This window comes from Bombina bombina, chromosome 1 (genome assembly GCF_027579735.1).
Source record: "Bombina bombina isolate aBomBom1 chromosome 1, aBomBom1.pri, whole genome shotgun sequence".
NCBI classification, from domain to species: domain Eukaryota; kingdom Metazoa; phylum Chordata; class Amphibia; order Anura; family Bombinatoridae; genus Bombina; species Bombina bombina.
Genome location: NC_069499.1, coordinates 495852368 through 495868751, shown reverse-complemented (window position 1 = coordinate 495868751; position 16384 = coordinate 495852368). Strand labels below are relative to the sequence as shown.

The 16384-nt window shown below is 39.6% G+C and overlaps 1 protein-coding gene across 4 annotated transcripts in view; it reads left to right on the top strand.

Moving 5' to 3' along the window:
* The window catches only part of SLC39A10 (solute carrier family 39 member 10), a 237460-nt gene that overhangs the window by 177911 nt on the left and 43165 nt on the right, over positions 1-16384 (top strand). For all 4 annotated transcript variants that reach the window (XM_053698576.1, XM_053698574.1, XM_053698575.1 and 1 more), the window contains exon 5: positions 9158-9352. In XM_053698576.1, coding sequence (XP_053554551.1) covers positions 9158-9352 — 195 coding nt within the window. The remainder of the gene's footprint in view (positions 1-9157; positions 9353-16384) is intronic.

The window sequence follows — 16384 nt, the reverse complement described above, 5'->3', positions numbered from 1 at the left end:
ATTTATGCTTACCTGATAAATTTCTTTCCGCATATGGTGAGTCCACGGCTCACCCTTTAAGACAAGTTATTTTTAACTAAAACCTCTACACCTTTTGTGTTATCTTTTTCCATTTTCCCTTCGGCTGAATGACTGGAGGTTATGGATAAGGGAAGTGACATATATAGCAACTTTGCTGTGGTGCTCTTTGCCTCCTCCTGGCTGGCCGGGAGGGATATTCCCACTAGTAATTGTTTCCGTGGACTCGCCATATTCGGAAATAAATACATTTATCAGGTAAGCATAAATTATGTGTTAACAATTTTTATTAAAGGGACAGTCTACACCAGAATTTGTATTGTTTTAAAAGATAGATAATCCCTTTATTACCCATTCCTTAGTTTTGCATAACCAACAGTTATATAAATATTTTTCCTCTTTGATTGTCTTGTATCTAAGCCTCTGCAAACTGCCCCCTTATTTCAGTTCTTTTCTGGCTCACCTGAACTCCACGTGCATGAGCACAGTGTTATCTATGACACACATGAACTAACACTCTTGTGAAAAACTGTCACAATGCCCTGAGAGAAGAGGTAGCCTTCAAGGGCTTAGAAATTAGCATATGATCCTCCTAGGTTTAGCTTTCAACTAAGAATACCAAGAGAAGCGCTGCGGAATCTTTTGGCGCTCTACAAATAACCGATAATAATAATAAAGAGAACAAAGCAAAAGTGGTGATAAAAGTAAATTGGAAAATTGTTTAAAATGACATGCCCTATCTCAGAGGTTTTCAAAGTCTTGCACATTGAACCCCCTTTGGTGAAAACTTTAAAGTTGAGTGCCCCCCCCCCCCCCACACGCAAGCACATGCACAAGCATACATGCACAATCACACATGTACAAGCGCACACACAAAATCTTGTCAGAACATCTGAATATTAATTATTTATAACTGCTTATGCGTTACTTCAGTACTGTGCTTGCTGTAATTAGGATGGCCCTCAGCTGGTACATGGATGCACGTTCTGGCTGTTCCCACTGTAAAATATAGACATAATATTCATATAATGAATATATAAATATATCTATATAGCTGTGAGGCAAAATCTTATTCTACAGTTGGAACAGCCAGCACATGCATCAGTTGAGGGCTATCATAGTTAAAGCAAGCACAGTGCGTGTCCGGTGGGTCACAATAAGGGATGCAGTCACAAGTATCATCAGAGCACACTTCTTGGCCGTCTGTACTTACGGCAATGATCCTCAGGAGGCGCTCAGTCTCCTTATCACTGTGCTGTTCGCTGGGGAGTTTATGAAACATTAATGCACATTAAATAGAATTTAAAAAAAAAAAAAAAACACTTCTACTCCTGTTCCCGCGCCTCCTCTTAAGAGCTCTGGCGTCCCCCTGGGGAGGCGCGGCTTACAGCTTGGGAACAGACGCCCTATCTGAATCATGAAAGTTTATTTTGAACTAGACTATCCCTTTAACTAGAAGTGGTCTTGCTTAAATGTGAACTTTGCATGTCCATGACTGACAGACCAAAATAATGTTGTGCAAAAAAAAACCTAGGCATTCTTTGGCAGTTTGGAATACTGCTGCTAAGGGTTTTTAAAGGGACCGTAAAGCCATTTGTTGCCTTGCTATAGAATAACATCTGCCATGTGTAAACTTTAAGACATTAACATCTTGTTTGATGCAATTGTTTTTCAATAGACTCCACCCACCACCTAATTTGGAGGAGCCAAAACCTTTTTATTTTAAAAGCTCAAGGTATTTACTGTGCTTTTAATGTACAGTATACAAGTTATAGCATTACAGAGCCATAAGAACCAGCTTTTATTGGATTAGACTGGGTGGACTGGAATGTCCTTGAATTCTAAGAGCTGTTCTAACAGTTAAATAAAGCTTTCTGGATTAGCTGAATGCTATCACTTCTACATTTTAAAGATCCATACATATTTTTTGTTGTTGTTGGTTTTTATGCTACAGAACTAGCGATTTATGCTCTGTTTTAAAGCTGTACAATTTGTAGTTTGCGCACTGTTTAAGGAGACAATGAATTCTAAACATCTTCTGATATACACGGAGGAGCACTGTTTGACCATGCTAAAATTAGTTTTGCCTGAAAAAAAAATATATTTGGAGATTTGAACCTAACAGGAAGTGCGTGTAAGTCCTTTAAAGAACACTGAACTGCAAAACTAGTTTCCCTTTAATGTGTTTACAATGACTTCTAACAATTGCAGAGTATTGAATGTGAAATTAATCCTTTAGTTTTTTTTTAATTTGAATTAACTGTTTTGCACAATCCATTGTTCTTAAATGGACACTAAATACCTTGATTTTTCTATATAAAATCTTTAGTTATGTGTAATAAAACAACTTTGCAATATACTGTAATGATTTGTGACCCCTTTATCATGTAATGTAGCTTAGAAAATTGTGATTTCTCTTGTTAAGTGTATCCAGTCCACGGATCATCCATTACTTATGGGATATTCTCCTTCCCAACAGGAAGTTGCAAGAGGATCACCCACAGCAGAGCTGTTATATAGCTCCTCCCCTCACTGTCATATCCAGTCATTCTCTTGCAACTCTCAACTAAGATGGAGGTCGTAAGAGGACTGTGGTGTTTTATACTTAGTTTATTTCTTCAATCAAAAGTTTGTTATTTTTAAATGGTACCGGAGTGTACTGTTTATCTCAGGCAGTATTTGGAAGAAGAATCTGCCTGCGTTTTCTATGATCTTAGCAGAAGTAACTAAGATCCTTTGCTGTTCTCACATATTCTGAGGAGTGAGGTAACTTCAGAGGGGGAATAGCGTGCAGGTTTTCCTGCAATAAGGTATGTGCAGTTAAAATATTTTTCTAGGGATGGAATTTGCTAGAAAATGCTGCTGATACCGGATTAATGTAAGTAAAGCCTTAAATGCAGTGATAGCGACTGGTATCAGGCTTATTAATAGAGATACATACTCTTATAAAAGTGTATTTTAAAACGTTTGCTGGCATGTTTAATCGTTTTTTTATATATGTTTGGTGATAAAACTTATTGGGGCCTAGTTTTTTCCACATGGCTGGCTTGAATTTTGCCTAGAAACAGTTTCCTGAAGCTTTCCACTGTTGCAATATGAGTGGGAAGGGCCTATTTTAGTGCCTTTCTGTGCAGTTAAAAATACTGACAGAGACATTCAGCTTCCCTCTGCATGATACAGGACATCTCTGAAGGGCTCAAAAGGCTTCAAAGTCGTGTTTGAGGAGGGTAACAATCACAGTAGACTGTGGCAGTTGTTGTGACTGTGTTTAAAAAACATTTTTGTCATTTATTATTCTGTTTTTTTTATTAAGGGGTTAATCATCCATTTGCAAGTGGGTGCAATGCTCTGCTGACTTGTTACATACACTGTAAAAATTTTGTTAGTGTAACTGACTTTTTTCACTGTTATTTCAAATTTTGTCAATTTGTTTCTCTTAAAGGCACAGTAACGTTTTTTATATTGCTTGTTAACTTGCTTTAAAGTGTTTTCCAAGCTTGCTAGTCTCATTGCTAGTCTGTACAAACATGTCTGAAACAGAGGATACTTGTTCATTATGTTTAAAAGCCATGGTGGAGCCCCATAGGAGAATGTGTACTAAATGTATTGATTTCACCTTAAACAGTAAAGATCAGTCTTTATCTATAAAAGAATTGTCACCAGAGGGTTCTGTCGAGGGGGAAGTTATGCCGACTAACTCTCCCCACGTGTCGGACCCTTCGCCTCCCGCTCAGGGGACGCACGCTAATATGGCGCCAATTACATCAGGGACGCCCATAGCGATTATCTTGCAGGACATGGCTGCAATCATGAATAATACCCTGTCAGAGGTATTATCTAGATTGCCTGAATTAAGAGGCAAGCGCGATACAGAGCGCGCAAATGCTGTAAGAGCCATGTCTGATACTGCGTCACAGTATGCAGAACATGAGGACGGAGAGCTTCATTCTGTGGGTGACATCTCTGACTCTGGGAAACCTGATTCAGAGATTTCTAATTTTAAATTTAAGCTTGAGAGCCTCTGTGTATTGCTGGGGAGGTATTAGCTGCTCTGAATGACTGTAACACAGTTGCAATTCCAGAGAAATTGTGTAGGCTGGATAGATACTATGCTGTGCCGGTGTGTACTGACGTTTTTCCTATACCTAAAAGGCTTACAGAAATTATTAGCAAGGAGTGGGATAGACCCGGTGTGCCCTTTTCCCCACCGCCTATATTTAGAAAAATGTTTCCAATAGACGCCACTACACGGGACTTATGGCATACGGTCCCTAAGGTGGAGGGAGCAGTTTCTACTTTAGCAAAGCGTACCACTATCCCGGTTGAGGACAGTTGTGCTTTTTCAGATCCAATGGATAAAAAATTAGAGGGTTACCTTAAAAAAATGTTTATTCAACAAGGTTTTATTTTGCAGCCCCTTGCATGCATTGCGCCTGTCACTGCTGCGGCGGCATTCTGGTTTGAGGCCCTGGAAGAGGCCATCCATACAGCTCCATTGGAGGAAATTATTGACAAGCTTAGAACGCTTAAGCTAGCTAACTCATTTGTTTCTGATGCCATTGTTCATTTGACTAAACTAACGGCTAAGAATTCCGGATTCGCCATCCAGGCGCGTAGGGCGCTATGGCTTAAATCCTGGTCAGCTGACGTGACTTCAAAGTCTAAGTTACTCAACATTCCTTTCAAGGGGCAGACCTTATTCGGGCCTGGCTTGAAGGAAATTATTGCTGACATTACTGGAGGCAAGGATCATACCCTTCCTCAGGACAGGGCCAAATCAAAGGCCAAACAGTCTAATTTTCGTGCCTTTCAAAATTTCAAGGCAGGAGCAGCATCAACTTCCTCCGCTTCCAAACAAGAGGGAACTGTTGCTCATTCCAGACAGGCCTGGAAACCTAACCAGGCCTGAAACAAGGACAAGCAGGCCAGAAAACCTGCTGCTGCCCCCAAGACAGCATGATGGAACGGCCCCCTATCTGGAAATCTAGTGGGGGGCAGACTTTCTCTCTTCGCCCAGGCGTGGGCAAGAGATGTTCAGGATCCCTGGGCGTTGGAGATCATATCTCAGGGATATCTTCTGGACTTCAAAACTTCTCCTCCACAAGGGAGATTTCATCTTTCAAGGTTATCAGCAAACCAGATAAAGAAAGAGGCATTCCTAAGCTGTGTGCAAGACCTCCTAGTAATGGGAGTGATCCATCCAGTTCCGCGGACGGGACAGGGGTTTTATTCAAATCTGTTTGTGGTTCCCAAGAAAGAGGGAACCTTCAGACCAATCTTGGATCTAAAGATATTAAACAAATTCCTCAGAGTTCCATCATTCAAAATGGAAACTATTCGGACCATCCTACCCATGATCCAAGAGGGTCAGTACATGACCACAGTGGACTTAAAGGATGCCTACCTTCACATACCGATTCACAAAGATCATCATCGGTTCCTAAGGTTTGCCTTTCTAGACAGGCATTACCAATTTGTAGCTCTTCCCTTCGGGTTGGCCACAGCCCAGAGAATCTTTACAAAGGTTCTGGGCTCACTTCTGGCGGTTCTAAGACCGCGAGGCATAGCGGTGGCTCCGTATCTAGACGACATCCTGATATAGGCGTCAAGCTTTCAAATTGCCAAGTCTCATACAGAGATAGTTCTGGCATTTCTGAGGTCGCATGGGTGGAAAGTGAACATGGAAAAGAGTTCTCTATCCCCACTCACAAGAGTCACCTTCCTAGGGACTCTTATAGATTCTGTAGAGATGAAAATTTACCTGACAGAGTCCAGGTTATCAAAACTTCTAAATGCTTGCCGTGTCCTTCATTCCATTCCATGTCCGTCAGTGGCTCAGTGCATGGAAGTAATCGGCTTAATGGTAGCGGCAATGGACATGGTGCCATTTGCGCGCCTGCATCTCAGACCGCTGCAATTATGCATGCTAAGTCAGTGGAATGGGGATTACTCAGATTTGTCCCCTCTACTAAATCTGGATCAAGAGACCAGAGATTCTCTTCTCTGGTGGCTATCTCGGGTCCATCTGTCCATCGGTATGACCTTTCGCAGGCCAGATTAGACGATTGTAACAACAGATGCCAGCCTTCTAGGTTGGGGCGCAGTCTGGAACTCCCTGAAGGCTCAGGGATCGTGGACTCAGGAGGAGAAACTCCTCCCAATAAATATTCTGGAGTTAAGAGCAATATTCAATGCTCTTCTAGCTTGGCCTCAGTTAGCAACCCTGAGGTTCATCAGATTTCAGTCGGACAACATCACGACTTTGGCTTACATCAACCATCAAGGGGGAACCAGGAGTTCCCTAGCGATGTTAGAAGTCTCAAAGATAATTCGCTGGGCAGAGTCTCACTCTTGCCATCTGTCAGCGATCCACATCCCAGGCGTAGAGAACTGGGAGGCGGATTTTCTAAGTCGTCAGATTTTTCATCCGGGGGAGTGGGAACTCCATCCGGAGGTGTTTGCTCAACTGATCCATCGTTGGGGCAAACCAGAACTGGATCTCATGGCGTCTCGCCAGAACACCAAGCTTCCTTGTTACGGATCCAGGTCCAGGGACCCGGGAGAGACGCTGATAGATGCTCTAGCAGCTCCTTGGTTCTTCAACCTGGCTTATGTGTTTCCACCGTTTCCTCTGCTCCCTCGACTGATTGCCAAAATCAAGCAGGAGAGAGCATCGGTGATTCTGATAGCGCATGCGTGGCCACGCAGGACCTGGTATGCAGACCTAGTGGACATGTCATCCTTTCCACCATGGACTCTGCCTCTGAGGCAGGACCTTCTAATACAATCTCATAGAAATTAGATTTGAACGCTTGATCCTATCAAGGTGTGGCTTCGCCGAGTCAGTCATTGATGCCTTAATACATGCACGAAAGCCTGTCACCAGGAAAATCTACCATAAGATATGGCGTAAATATCTTTATTGGTGTGAATCCAAGAATTACTCATGGAGTAAGGTTAGGATTCCTAGGATATTGTCCTTTCTCCAAGAGGGTTTGGACAAAGGATTATCAGCTAGTTCTTTAAAAGGACAGATTTCTGCTCTGTCTATTCTTTTGCACAAGCGTCTGGCAGAGGTTCCAGACGTCCAGGCTTTGGTTAGAATTAAGCCTGTGTTTAAAACTGTTGCTCCCCCGTGGAGCTTAAACTTGGTTCTTAAAGTTCTTCAAGGAGTTCCGTTTGAACCCCTTCATTCCATTGATATTAAACTTTTATCTTGGAAAGTTCTGTTTTTGATGGCTATTTCCTCGGCTCGAAGAGTCTCTGAGCTATCTGCCTTACAATGTGATTCTCCTTATCTGATTTTTCATGCAGATAAGGTAGTTCTGCGTACCAAACCTGGGTTTTTGCCTAAGGTGGTTTCTAACAAGAATATCAATCAAGAGATTGTTGTTCCATCATTGTGTCCTAATCCTTCTTCGAAGAAGGAACGTCTCTTACATAATCTGGACGTAGTCCGTGCCTTGAAGTTTTACTTACAAGCTACTAAAGATTTTCGCCAAACATCTTCCCTGTTTGTCGTTTACTCTGGACAGAGCAGAGGTCAAAAAGCTTCAGCAACCTCTTTCCTTTTGGCTTCGGAGCGTAATTCGCTTAGCCTATGAGACTGCTGGACAGCAGCCCCCTGAAAGGATTACAGCTCATTCTACTAGAGCTGTGGCTTCCACCTGGGCCTTTTAAAATGAGGCCTCTGTTGAACAGATTTGCAAGGCTGCGACTTGGTCTTAGCTTCACACCTTTTCAAAATTTTACAAATTTGATACTTTTACTTCTTTGGAGGCTGTTTTTGGGAGAAAGGTTCTTCAGGCAGTGGTTCCTTCCGTTTAATCCTGCCTTGTCCCTCCCATCATCCGTGTACTTTAGCTTTGGTATTGGTATCCCATAAGTAATGGATGATCCGTGGACTGGATACACTTAACAAGAGAAAACATAATTTATGCTTACCTGATAAATTTATTTTTCTTGTAGTGTATCCAGTCCACGGCCCGCCCTGTCCTTTCAAGGCAGGTCTAAATTTTAATTAAACTACAGTCACCACTGCACCCTATGGTTTCTCCTTTCTTGTCTTGTTTCGGTCGAATGACTGGCTATGACAGTGAGGGGAGGAGCTATATAGCAGCTCTGCTGTGGGTGATCCTCTTGCAACTTCCTGTTGGGAAGGAGAATATCCCATAAGTAATGGATGATCCGTGGACTGGATACACTACAAGAGAAATAAATTTATCAGGTAAGCATAAATTATGTTTTTCTAATTCTCAGAATGTGAAATGCACCCTGCTGCATACACATCCCCCTAATTACCTTTAACTGATAACTACAAAACAAAACTGTTATGCTAACATTATAGCCATGGCTAACCTTGTTGTCTGAAGACTAAAGCCGGGATTGTGTGTCTCTTTATACACTAACTCTTTATCTCTGTTTATACACACATGCCTCCTTAACCTTTTAACACCGTTAGGATGTTCCATGCCGTCCTAATTGTGCTTTCCTGAAGGCAACGGTGCTTCCAGAATGGGATTGGGTCATGGTGTGCGTGCCTATCTTCATAGGGATGCCCCCCTGGACCCGATCTCATCATTGAAATCTCACGAACGTGGGATTTCAATTTGTTTACATCAGAACGTTGTTCCAATGTAGACAAATTAACCCTGTCATTAAAAAAGGGTTAATTTATCAATCTCTCAAAAACTTGGTTACTGACATTTTTCTTTTCAATTGCTAGTATAATCCTGATGGTACAATTTCCAATATGTGGCTGGTAAACATTAACGGGACAATGTACTCGGTCAAGTAGATAAGAGTGCATTTTATTCCATGGAGCTAGACAAACTTTTAAATGGTCTGGGTTATATCTGTCTGTCCCACCCCCACTTGGATGTTAATTTCTGGTGTTGCCGCTTGTTTACATGACTTTTCTGTAGATAATACTGCAGTATTCGTATTTTTCAGTATAGGAGATTGTTTCAACAGGCTATAACAGCTATTTCAAATGACAAAATGAATGTTTCTGTAGTGAGGGGGGAAAAAAACTTATTTTTTTTTAAAAAAAAAAACTAAAATAAGCTTTCCAATATGCTGTTACCTTAAAATGCTGTCATGTAGGTTCTAATATCTTTTTATTTCCTTACTGTACCAGTCTCAAGGAGGCCACGATCATGGCACAGCAGATCACGTTCACAAGCATGCAGACGAGGTGGAACATGTGTCGGATCAGACTTTTTTGCAGGAGTATGACAGTGTTATGAAGGGACTTGTAGCTCTCGGTGGAATTTATCTACTTTTTATAGTAGAGCATTGCCTGCATATGTTTAAACACTATAAAGAACAAAAGGTAAGTTTTAAGCATTAAAGGAAAATTTAAACATATCAGAGTTGCATAATTAAATATATAATAAAAAGACAAAGTAATGGCACTTGCTCTGAATTTAAAATAAACGTAGCTATTTTTCTAAGAAATTCAAAATTTCCATCTGTATACCTTTTTTATCATGTGACAGCCATCAGCCAATCAGACTCATATGTATACACTAAACTCTTGCACAGGCTCAGTAGGAGATGTATAATATGTAGCTAGCAAGAAGAGGTGGGGTACATGTAGAAAGGGTAAGCAGCCTTCAGCATGGCAACAGCATACTTCACCACTAACTGAATAGTATGTCCCCAAAAGTGTGAAAGGCAATGTATAAGTCTTAGTCTCTGCTTTTATGGCTTTCAGGAAGCTCCTTCGGTTTTAATTTACAGGTGTTTGTACATATTGGCAAATCAACATTTTTGTCCATATCCTCAAAGAAGAAAGTAAGTTAATTTAGTTTCACTTATAAAGTGCTTGAGGCCGTAAGGACTATTTGTTGTACTGATGTTTTGCTCATGTGCCTTTGCTGCTTTTAGGTAGCTGGTTATTATATTTTTGGATTGGTTCTGTCCTTTTTTCTTTTCATACTGTGGTTGGCCAATATAGGTTCATTGTTACTTATCTAGTGAGTAATGTGGTTATACCTTCTCATGTTAAGAACTTTTAACAGAGTTTGCCTCTGCATGGGCTGCCTTTCATGAGCAACCTTTGTTGGATGTTTCTAGTGAATCTTATCAAGCTCTTCAGCCCCTTATTGGTTCAAATTATTATTTTTTATTTCTTCATTTTTAGTATGTTTCCATTTGTACAGAATACTGCCTCTTACAGTAGGGTGGGAACATTGTCAGGGGAAAAACAAGCTATTCCTTCACATTCAAGATGACCGCATATAAACTCCCACCCAGGTGTTTCTGTATGAGAAGTGCCTGGTTCTGTCCACTTGGTTCTTTGTCCATGATTTCTTATTCTTTTTGCACGATTCTGTCTTTATCTCTCTCTTTGTCTTGGCTGTGCATGAAAATACATTGTGGGTGAGAATGAGCAATACTTCTGTTAATACTTTCTCACTCCCAATATTAAGAACTGGATTTATCGGTTAGAGAGAAAAAATGTTTAAATTATGTCTGCATTTAGAATATCTCAGTGTGAAAAGTGATAATCCTGTAACCATACACAATAAATACAAAATACAAAGAAATGTGCTGTGTAAGTCCACCCAAAAATAGAATATACAGTCCAGAAATCTTCTGTGAAAGTGTCCTTGAGAAAGAGGGGGAAAAAAGGAAGACAATAGTGAAGTACTGTATAAAATCCAAATAACGGAATAGATTAAATCGTACTCACACAGACAAGAGCTATGACTTAGCTCTTAGTTTTTAAAAACCCATATAATCAACCCTAGTAGGATAAAAAAAGAGGACTAGTGAGAACTCCAAACTAGAATAAAAGTATTTATTGCATAAGTCATTCGGGTTAAATGGACTTCATAAATGAACAAACCACATTCGAGTCAGCATAAAACGCCTAACAAACGAGCGCTAGCAGAAAGCGGTATACAGTTCAAAGGAGTCTCAACCCTCCCAGTGACATCAGAGTTCAAATGTCCAATAGTTTCTGACGTACGTTTCACTCGACAACCTCCGGCTTTAAGAATGACGTTGGCTCACTGTTGATGTCCATTTATATTCCAGGTTGTTTATTCATTGGATATTAGTGATTCTACCATTTAACCATTTATGATCGTAGCGGTAAGCTTTAGAAAATCAAATCTGTGAGTTCAATGTTATTGAAATAGGTAGATCATAAGTGGAAACATTCATAATACAAGATAAATATGAGCTACAAATACATCACATAAAAAAACAAAGAATAATATGCAGTGTAATTTGTGACTATATAGTGGTAAAAGCACAGTAATCCATCCCTTTATTAAAATTTGAATGCCCAGGGATCGAACTACTGGTTGTGAAGAGAGAGAAAATATTTACAAACTCAACAATTTAACCACTCATCTATACAAAATACAATATAATTCAAATACAAAATAAAATATATAATACAAATTCTCATTAAATCAATATTGATTAAAAAAAAAAACATTTTAATGTATGAGCGAAATAAATTATAAGTTCTATAAAAATACAGAAAATGCTATAAACTGTTATAGAGGTTGAATGGGAATCGAACCTCCAAAATAATCACTAAGATAGTCCTAAGCTAATGCTTATACCACTACTCATTCTTTTAAAAGTTCTGTTTCCCTTATATATCTATAATCTAACAAAATTAGAAGTAAAAATTCTAAAATCGAAAGTCAGGAGTATAGAAGAATCATAAAATAATTAGCCCATACACTAAGCGGGAAGATATAATAATTGATCAAAAGGAATTTAGACTAAAAAAAATGACAGAGTTCAAAATCTTTGAGTCCATCAGGAATATGAGTTTTTAATTCAAATATCCAATGCATTTCCATCTTGCCTATGGCATTAAGGTGGTTGCCCCAACACCAATGTGGCTCAACTGTCCCTTTTTAAGATATTTCAGTGTCTTTTTATTATATTAATTAATTTTCTATTTTGTGCACAGTCATTTAAAATAATTGGACCTACCTTGTCTCTATTTACAAAGGTATTGTGTTTCTTTATATTTCAGGACCGCTGTTCTATTTGTATTACCTAGTTCCACTATCACTTTATCTATATCTTCCTCATTGTATTTTTTCTCAATAAACAACAAAGATCTCTAGATCGAGGAATACGTCTAAAGCTACTTTCCCAATTTAGTTGGATATTCCAGTCATTAGAATTTAAGAATTTCATAAGTATCAAGGTCATCTTGCAAATAAAGTGTCACAATGTGAATTATACACAAAATATATATAACTTGAAAATAAAATTGTGCTTAAAAAGAAGTGGTGTTAACACTTTCTATACCGACCCATATAAAATATCCAAATGCCAACAGTTCTTGATGTGTTGTCTTTATTGCTGAAAAGATCCTCAAAGGGAAAGAAAAATAACATAGCATAAATCTGTTTACAATGGAATGCAGTATCACAGCAGAACCGGTCCTACTCGTGATAGAGCTACAGCTAGCTCTAGGGTAAGCGCTCAACAAACCATTCTCCCAGGTAGCAGCATACAAATTTATTAAAATGTTTAAAAACAAACGGACATCACTCTGGGTATAATAGCTCAGGTTTACACTTGCATATAGTGTGTTCAAGTTCTTTGAATTAGAACTTATATCAACACTGTGGGTAATGGTGCCTTGCCGTATTTCAAATGTAACACCTCCTGGTCCATATATTTCCTCCAAATACTCCAACATTTTATCTTGTATTATGAACGTTTCCACTTTGATCTACCTATTTCCATAACATTGACATAAATTAACATTTATAAAGCTTGCTGCTACGATCAGAAATGGTTAAATGGCAGGATCACTAATTTCCAATGAATTAAACAACCTGGAATATAAATGGACATCAACAGTGAGCCAATGTCTTCCTTGAAAAAGCTGGAGGTTGTTCGGTGAAACATACGTCGGAACCGTTGGACATTTGAACGGTGTCACTGGAAAGGTTGGGACTCCTTTGAACTCTATACCGCTATCGGCTAGCGCTTGTTTGTTAGGCTTTTTATGCTGACACAAATGTGGTTTGTTCATTTATGAAGTCCGTTTAACCCGAGTGACTTTTTATGTAATAAATACTTTTTATTCTAGTTTGGAGTTCACTGGTCTTCTGTTTATCCTACTAGGATTGATTATATGGACTTTTAACACTAAGAGCGAAGTCATAGCTCTCGTGTGAGTAAGATTTCATCTATTCTGTTTGAATTTTATACAGTACTTCACTATTGTCTGTCTTTTCTTTCCTTTCTCAAGGACACTTTCACAGAAGATTTCTGGACTGTATATCCTATTTCTTTCCTAAGATATGGTGAGTCCACGGAATCATCAATTACTAGTGGGAATATCACTCCTGGCCAGCAGGAGGAGGCAAAGAGCACCACAGCAAAGCTGCTATATATGTTACTTTCCTTACCCATAACCTCCAGTCATTCTCTTTGCCTGCGGTGCAAGGAGGAGGTGAAACTTTGGTGTCTGATCTACATTCAAGATTTTTTTTTTATTTTAAAGCAGGGTAGGTTTGCTCTGATCTTTCTAAAGGGTCTAGCCTTAGCCCATGTCAGTCTCTTCAGTAGGGCAAAGGTGACTTTTAAGCAATTGGGAACCTGTAGGGTACAATCCTCACTGCATTTTCCGAAAACATTTTGCTGCCCTATTTAGATAGCCTGAGTAAGTTTACGGAGTCTTTCTGTATTTCCACAGATCTATGTGAGGGATGGCATCCTCTCAAACCAGGTGAGCTGTCCTGCTGCCGGACAGATAAATATTGAGGTAAGTGCCAGTTTTATTTTTCTATGTAGCAGGGAAAAATTTGGCACTTATTCAGCTGAAACGCTGTAGGGGCGTTTTTTATTATTCCTGTCAGGGTGCAGGTTTTTATGGCAGTTTTTGCAGGCACTGTTGGTGTGAGGAGTTATTTATTTTGATGGCTCAGTGAGGATCAGTTATTAGTAACAGATTATGTACTTTTTTGGTGCTTTTTTCACTTCCTGTAAGAATGAGGTGCCCATATTTCAGATGGCTCTGCTGTTTAGAAGACTTCTTGCTGTTTTTGCTTCTCTGGAAATTTGGATTGTAAACGGGATAGTTTTTTTCCTCAGTTTGCTGCGGGTTGCAGGACAGGTAGGGCACCTCAAAAATTCTGCTGAGGTGTAGAGTGTTGCCTGTGGTATGTTTTCTTGATTTGGTAAATTTAAGGGGAACATTTATTTAAGAACTTTTTTTTTTTTTTGTTCTGTATTATATCCTTTGTTTTAAAGATTAAAAAAAAAGTTTGTTTTTTTTTCTTTCTTTTTTTTAATTTGCTTCTTTTTGTATTATGGATCAGGAGGCTGTGCAGGATGTTACCTGTAGCTTATGTTTTGACGCCCATGTGGAACCCCCAGTACCTTTTTGTTCATTTATTGAAAGAACTTTAGCTTATAGAAATAGACTTTTTGACCCTGAGCGATCATTAGCTATGGCGGATGCTGTTCAAGAGCCTCCTGTTTCAGATGTGCCGCAGCTTTCTCCTCAAGCGTCCCAATCCTATTCATCTGCACATGCAGTGCCCTGCGTTTCCTCTCATGCTCCATCTGGAGTTATTTTGCAAGATATTGCTGCCCAGGTATCTTCTGAGGTGCTGTCTGCCTTTTCCCATGTTGCAGGGAAAACGCAAAAGGTCATTTTAAAGAAACAGTAAGTAAGGTTTCTGATCCTGAAGTGGCTAATCAAAGTATTTCCTCTCAGAAGTCTGAGGATGACGATTCTTCGGGTGCATCGGAGGGTGAAATCTCGGATTCAGGCAGTATAATTCCTTCTACTGATGCTGAAGTTGTGTGGAAGGCTTGCTCAACTAAGAATTGGTTTAAACATTTATTTTTTCTGTACCTGATTTCGCAAATGCTATTAAATGTACAGATTAGTTTGAACTTTTTCTCCAAGGATGTTGCTGTTAAGGCACTGCCACAGCTTTCTCTTTTTATGTCCCAAGCCTATATGGCGTCACATGCAGTGCCCTGTGGTTCCTCTCAACCTCCTGGAGGATTGTATTTGCTTACAGAAGTTGCATGTTCAGGTATCTTCTGTGATATTTGTGGCTTGGTCTGTTTTCCTTTACTTCAGGGAAAGGGCAAGAGGACATTTTAAGTCTCAGATAAGAGGGTTTCTGCTCCACATGGTGCTACGCAGGTCTGTCTTCTTCCAAGTTAGTGAGGAGGATTTGCCGGTAGTTTCTGAGGCTGAAATCTCAGATCTGGACAGTATAATTCCTTCATCTGTTACTGAAGTGGTATCCTTCAGTTGTTTGCTTAAAAGCTCTTATATTGTCAGGAGGTCTTGGCTGACTGGATGACACCGATCCCTATCGTTCATCTTTCCTTTGGAGTTTTGTGAACTTTATCAGTTCTATATTTTTCTTTCCTCTCTGGAAGGGTTCTAGACGTGCTGTGAGATGTTCACAGGATTGTTATAGAGAATCTGGGGATATTTCTCCCTGTCTCACATCCTTTTTAGGATTTCCTGTCGCTATCTCTCTTGAAATGCATGGTGTCTTTAGTAAAAGGGAACTTTCTACTTTTAATCAGAGAACTTGGATCTCTGTGGAGATTATCTAGTTTTCTTTCTGACATAGGTAAAATTAAAATTGTTCATTTAGAGCAATGTCTTGTCTTATTAGACATGCTGTACTAGCTGCCGGGCATTGTGGCTGAATACTATGGTCAGCTGAGAAGCCTATCTGTGGTTTAGTGGTACAGCCTAGGCTTTATAATTCTGCAGTTGCAGATTCAATTCTTTGTTTTCTCCAAATACACGCTTCTAGTGTCTCCTTTTAAGGATGAGACTTTGTTTGGGTCATGCCTTTTAGAGTTCAATCTAAGTTTTCCTCCCAGGGGCAGATTTCTATTTCTAGAGTATCTGCAATCCAATTAGGATGAGAGGCATTCCTTGAACTGTATTCAGGGTCTTCATCTCTGGGAGTGACAGTTCCAGTCCCAGTTTGGGAATGGGATATAGGTATTTACCTCATATATTTCAGATTCTGTCCTTCAAAGTAGTATCCTTTCTCCTTTGGTTCTAGTGGGCCTGTTCATAACGAACTTAGACCTGAGAGATTTATTGTTTCCTTAATCAGAATCTTCTCTAGTTTTCTTAGTTTGTGCCAACCCACTCAAACCTTTAGGTCTTGGGATATTGCAAGTGTGTTTTTCCGGACAATATATAGTTCAGGTATCATCCTGATTTTGAGCTAACGCTCTTTTGAAATCTTGTCCAATCTTCTTTTCCGGGGATGGGAAATGAATCTGGAGAAGAGTTCCCTTGTTCTATCCATAAGGGTAATTTATTTGGGACTACCACCACAATACCCTGAATGCACCCAATTTTGTTTGATCTCGA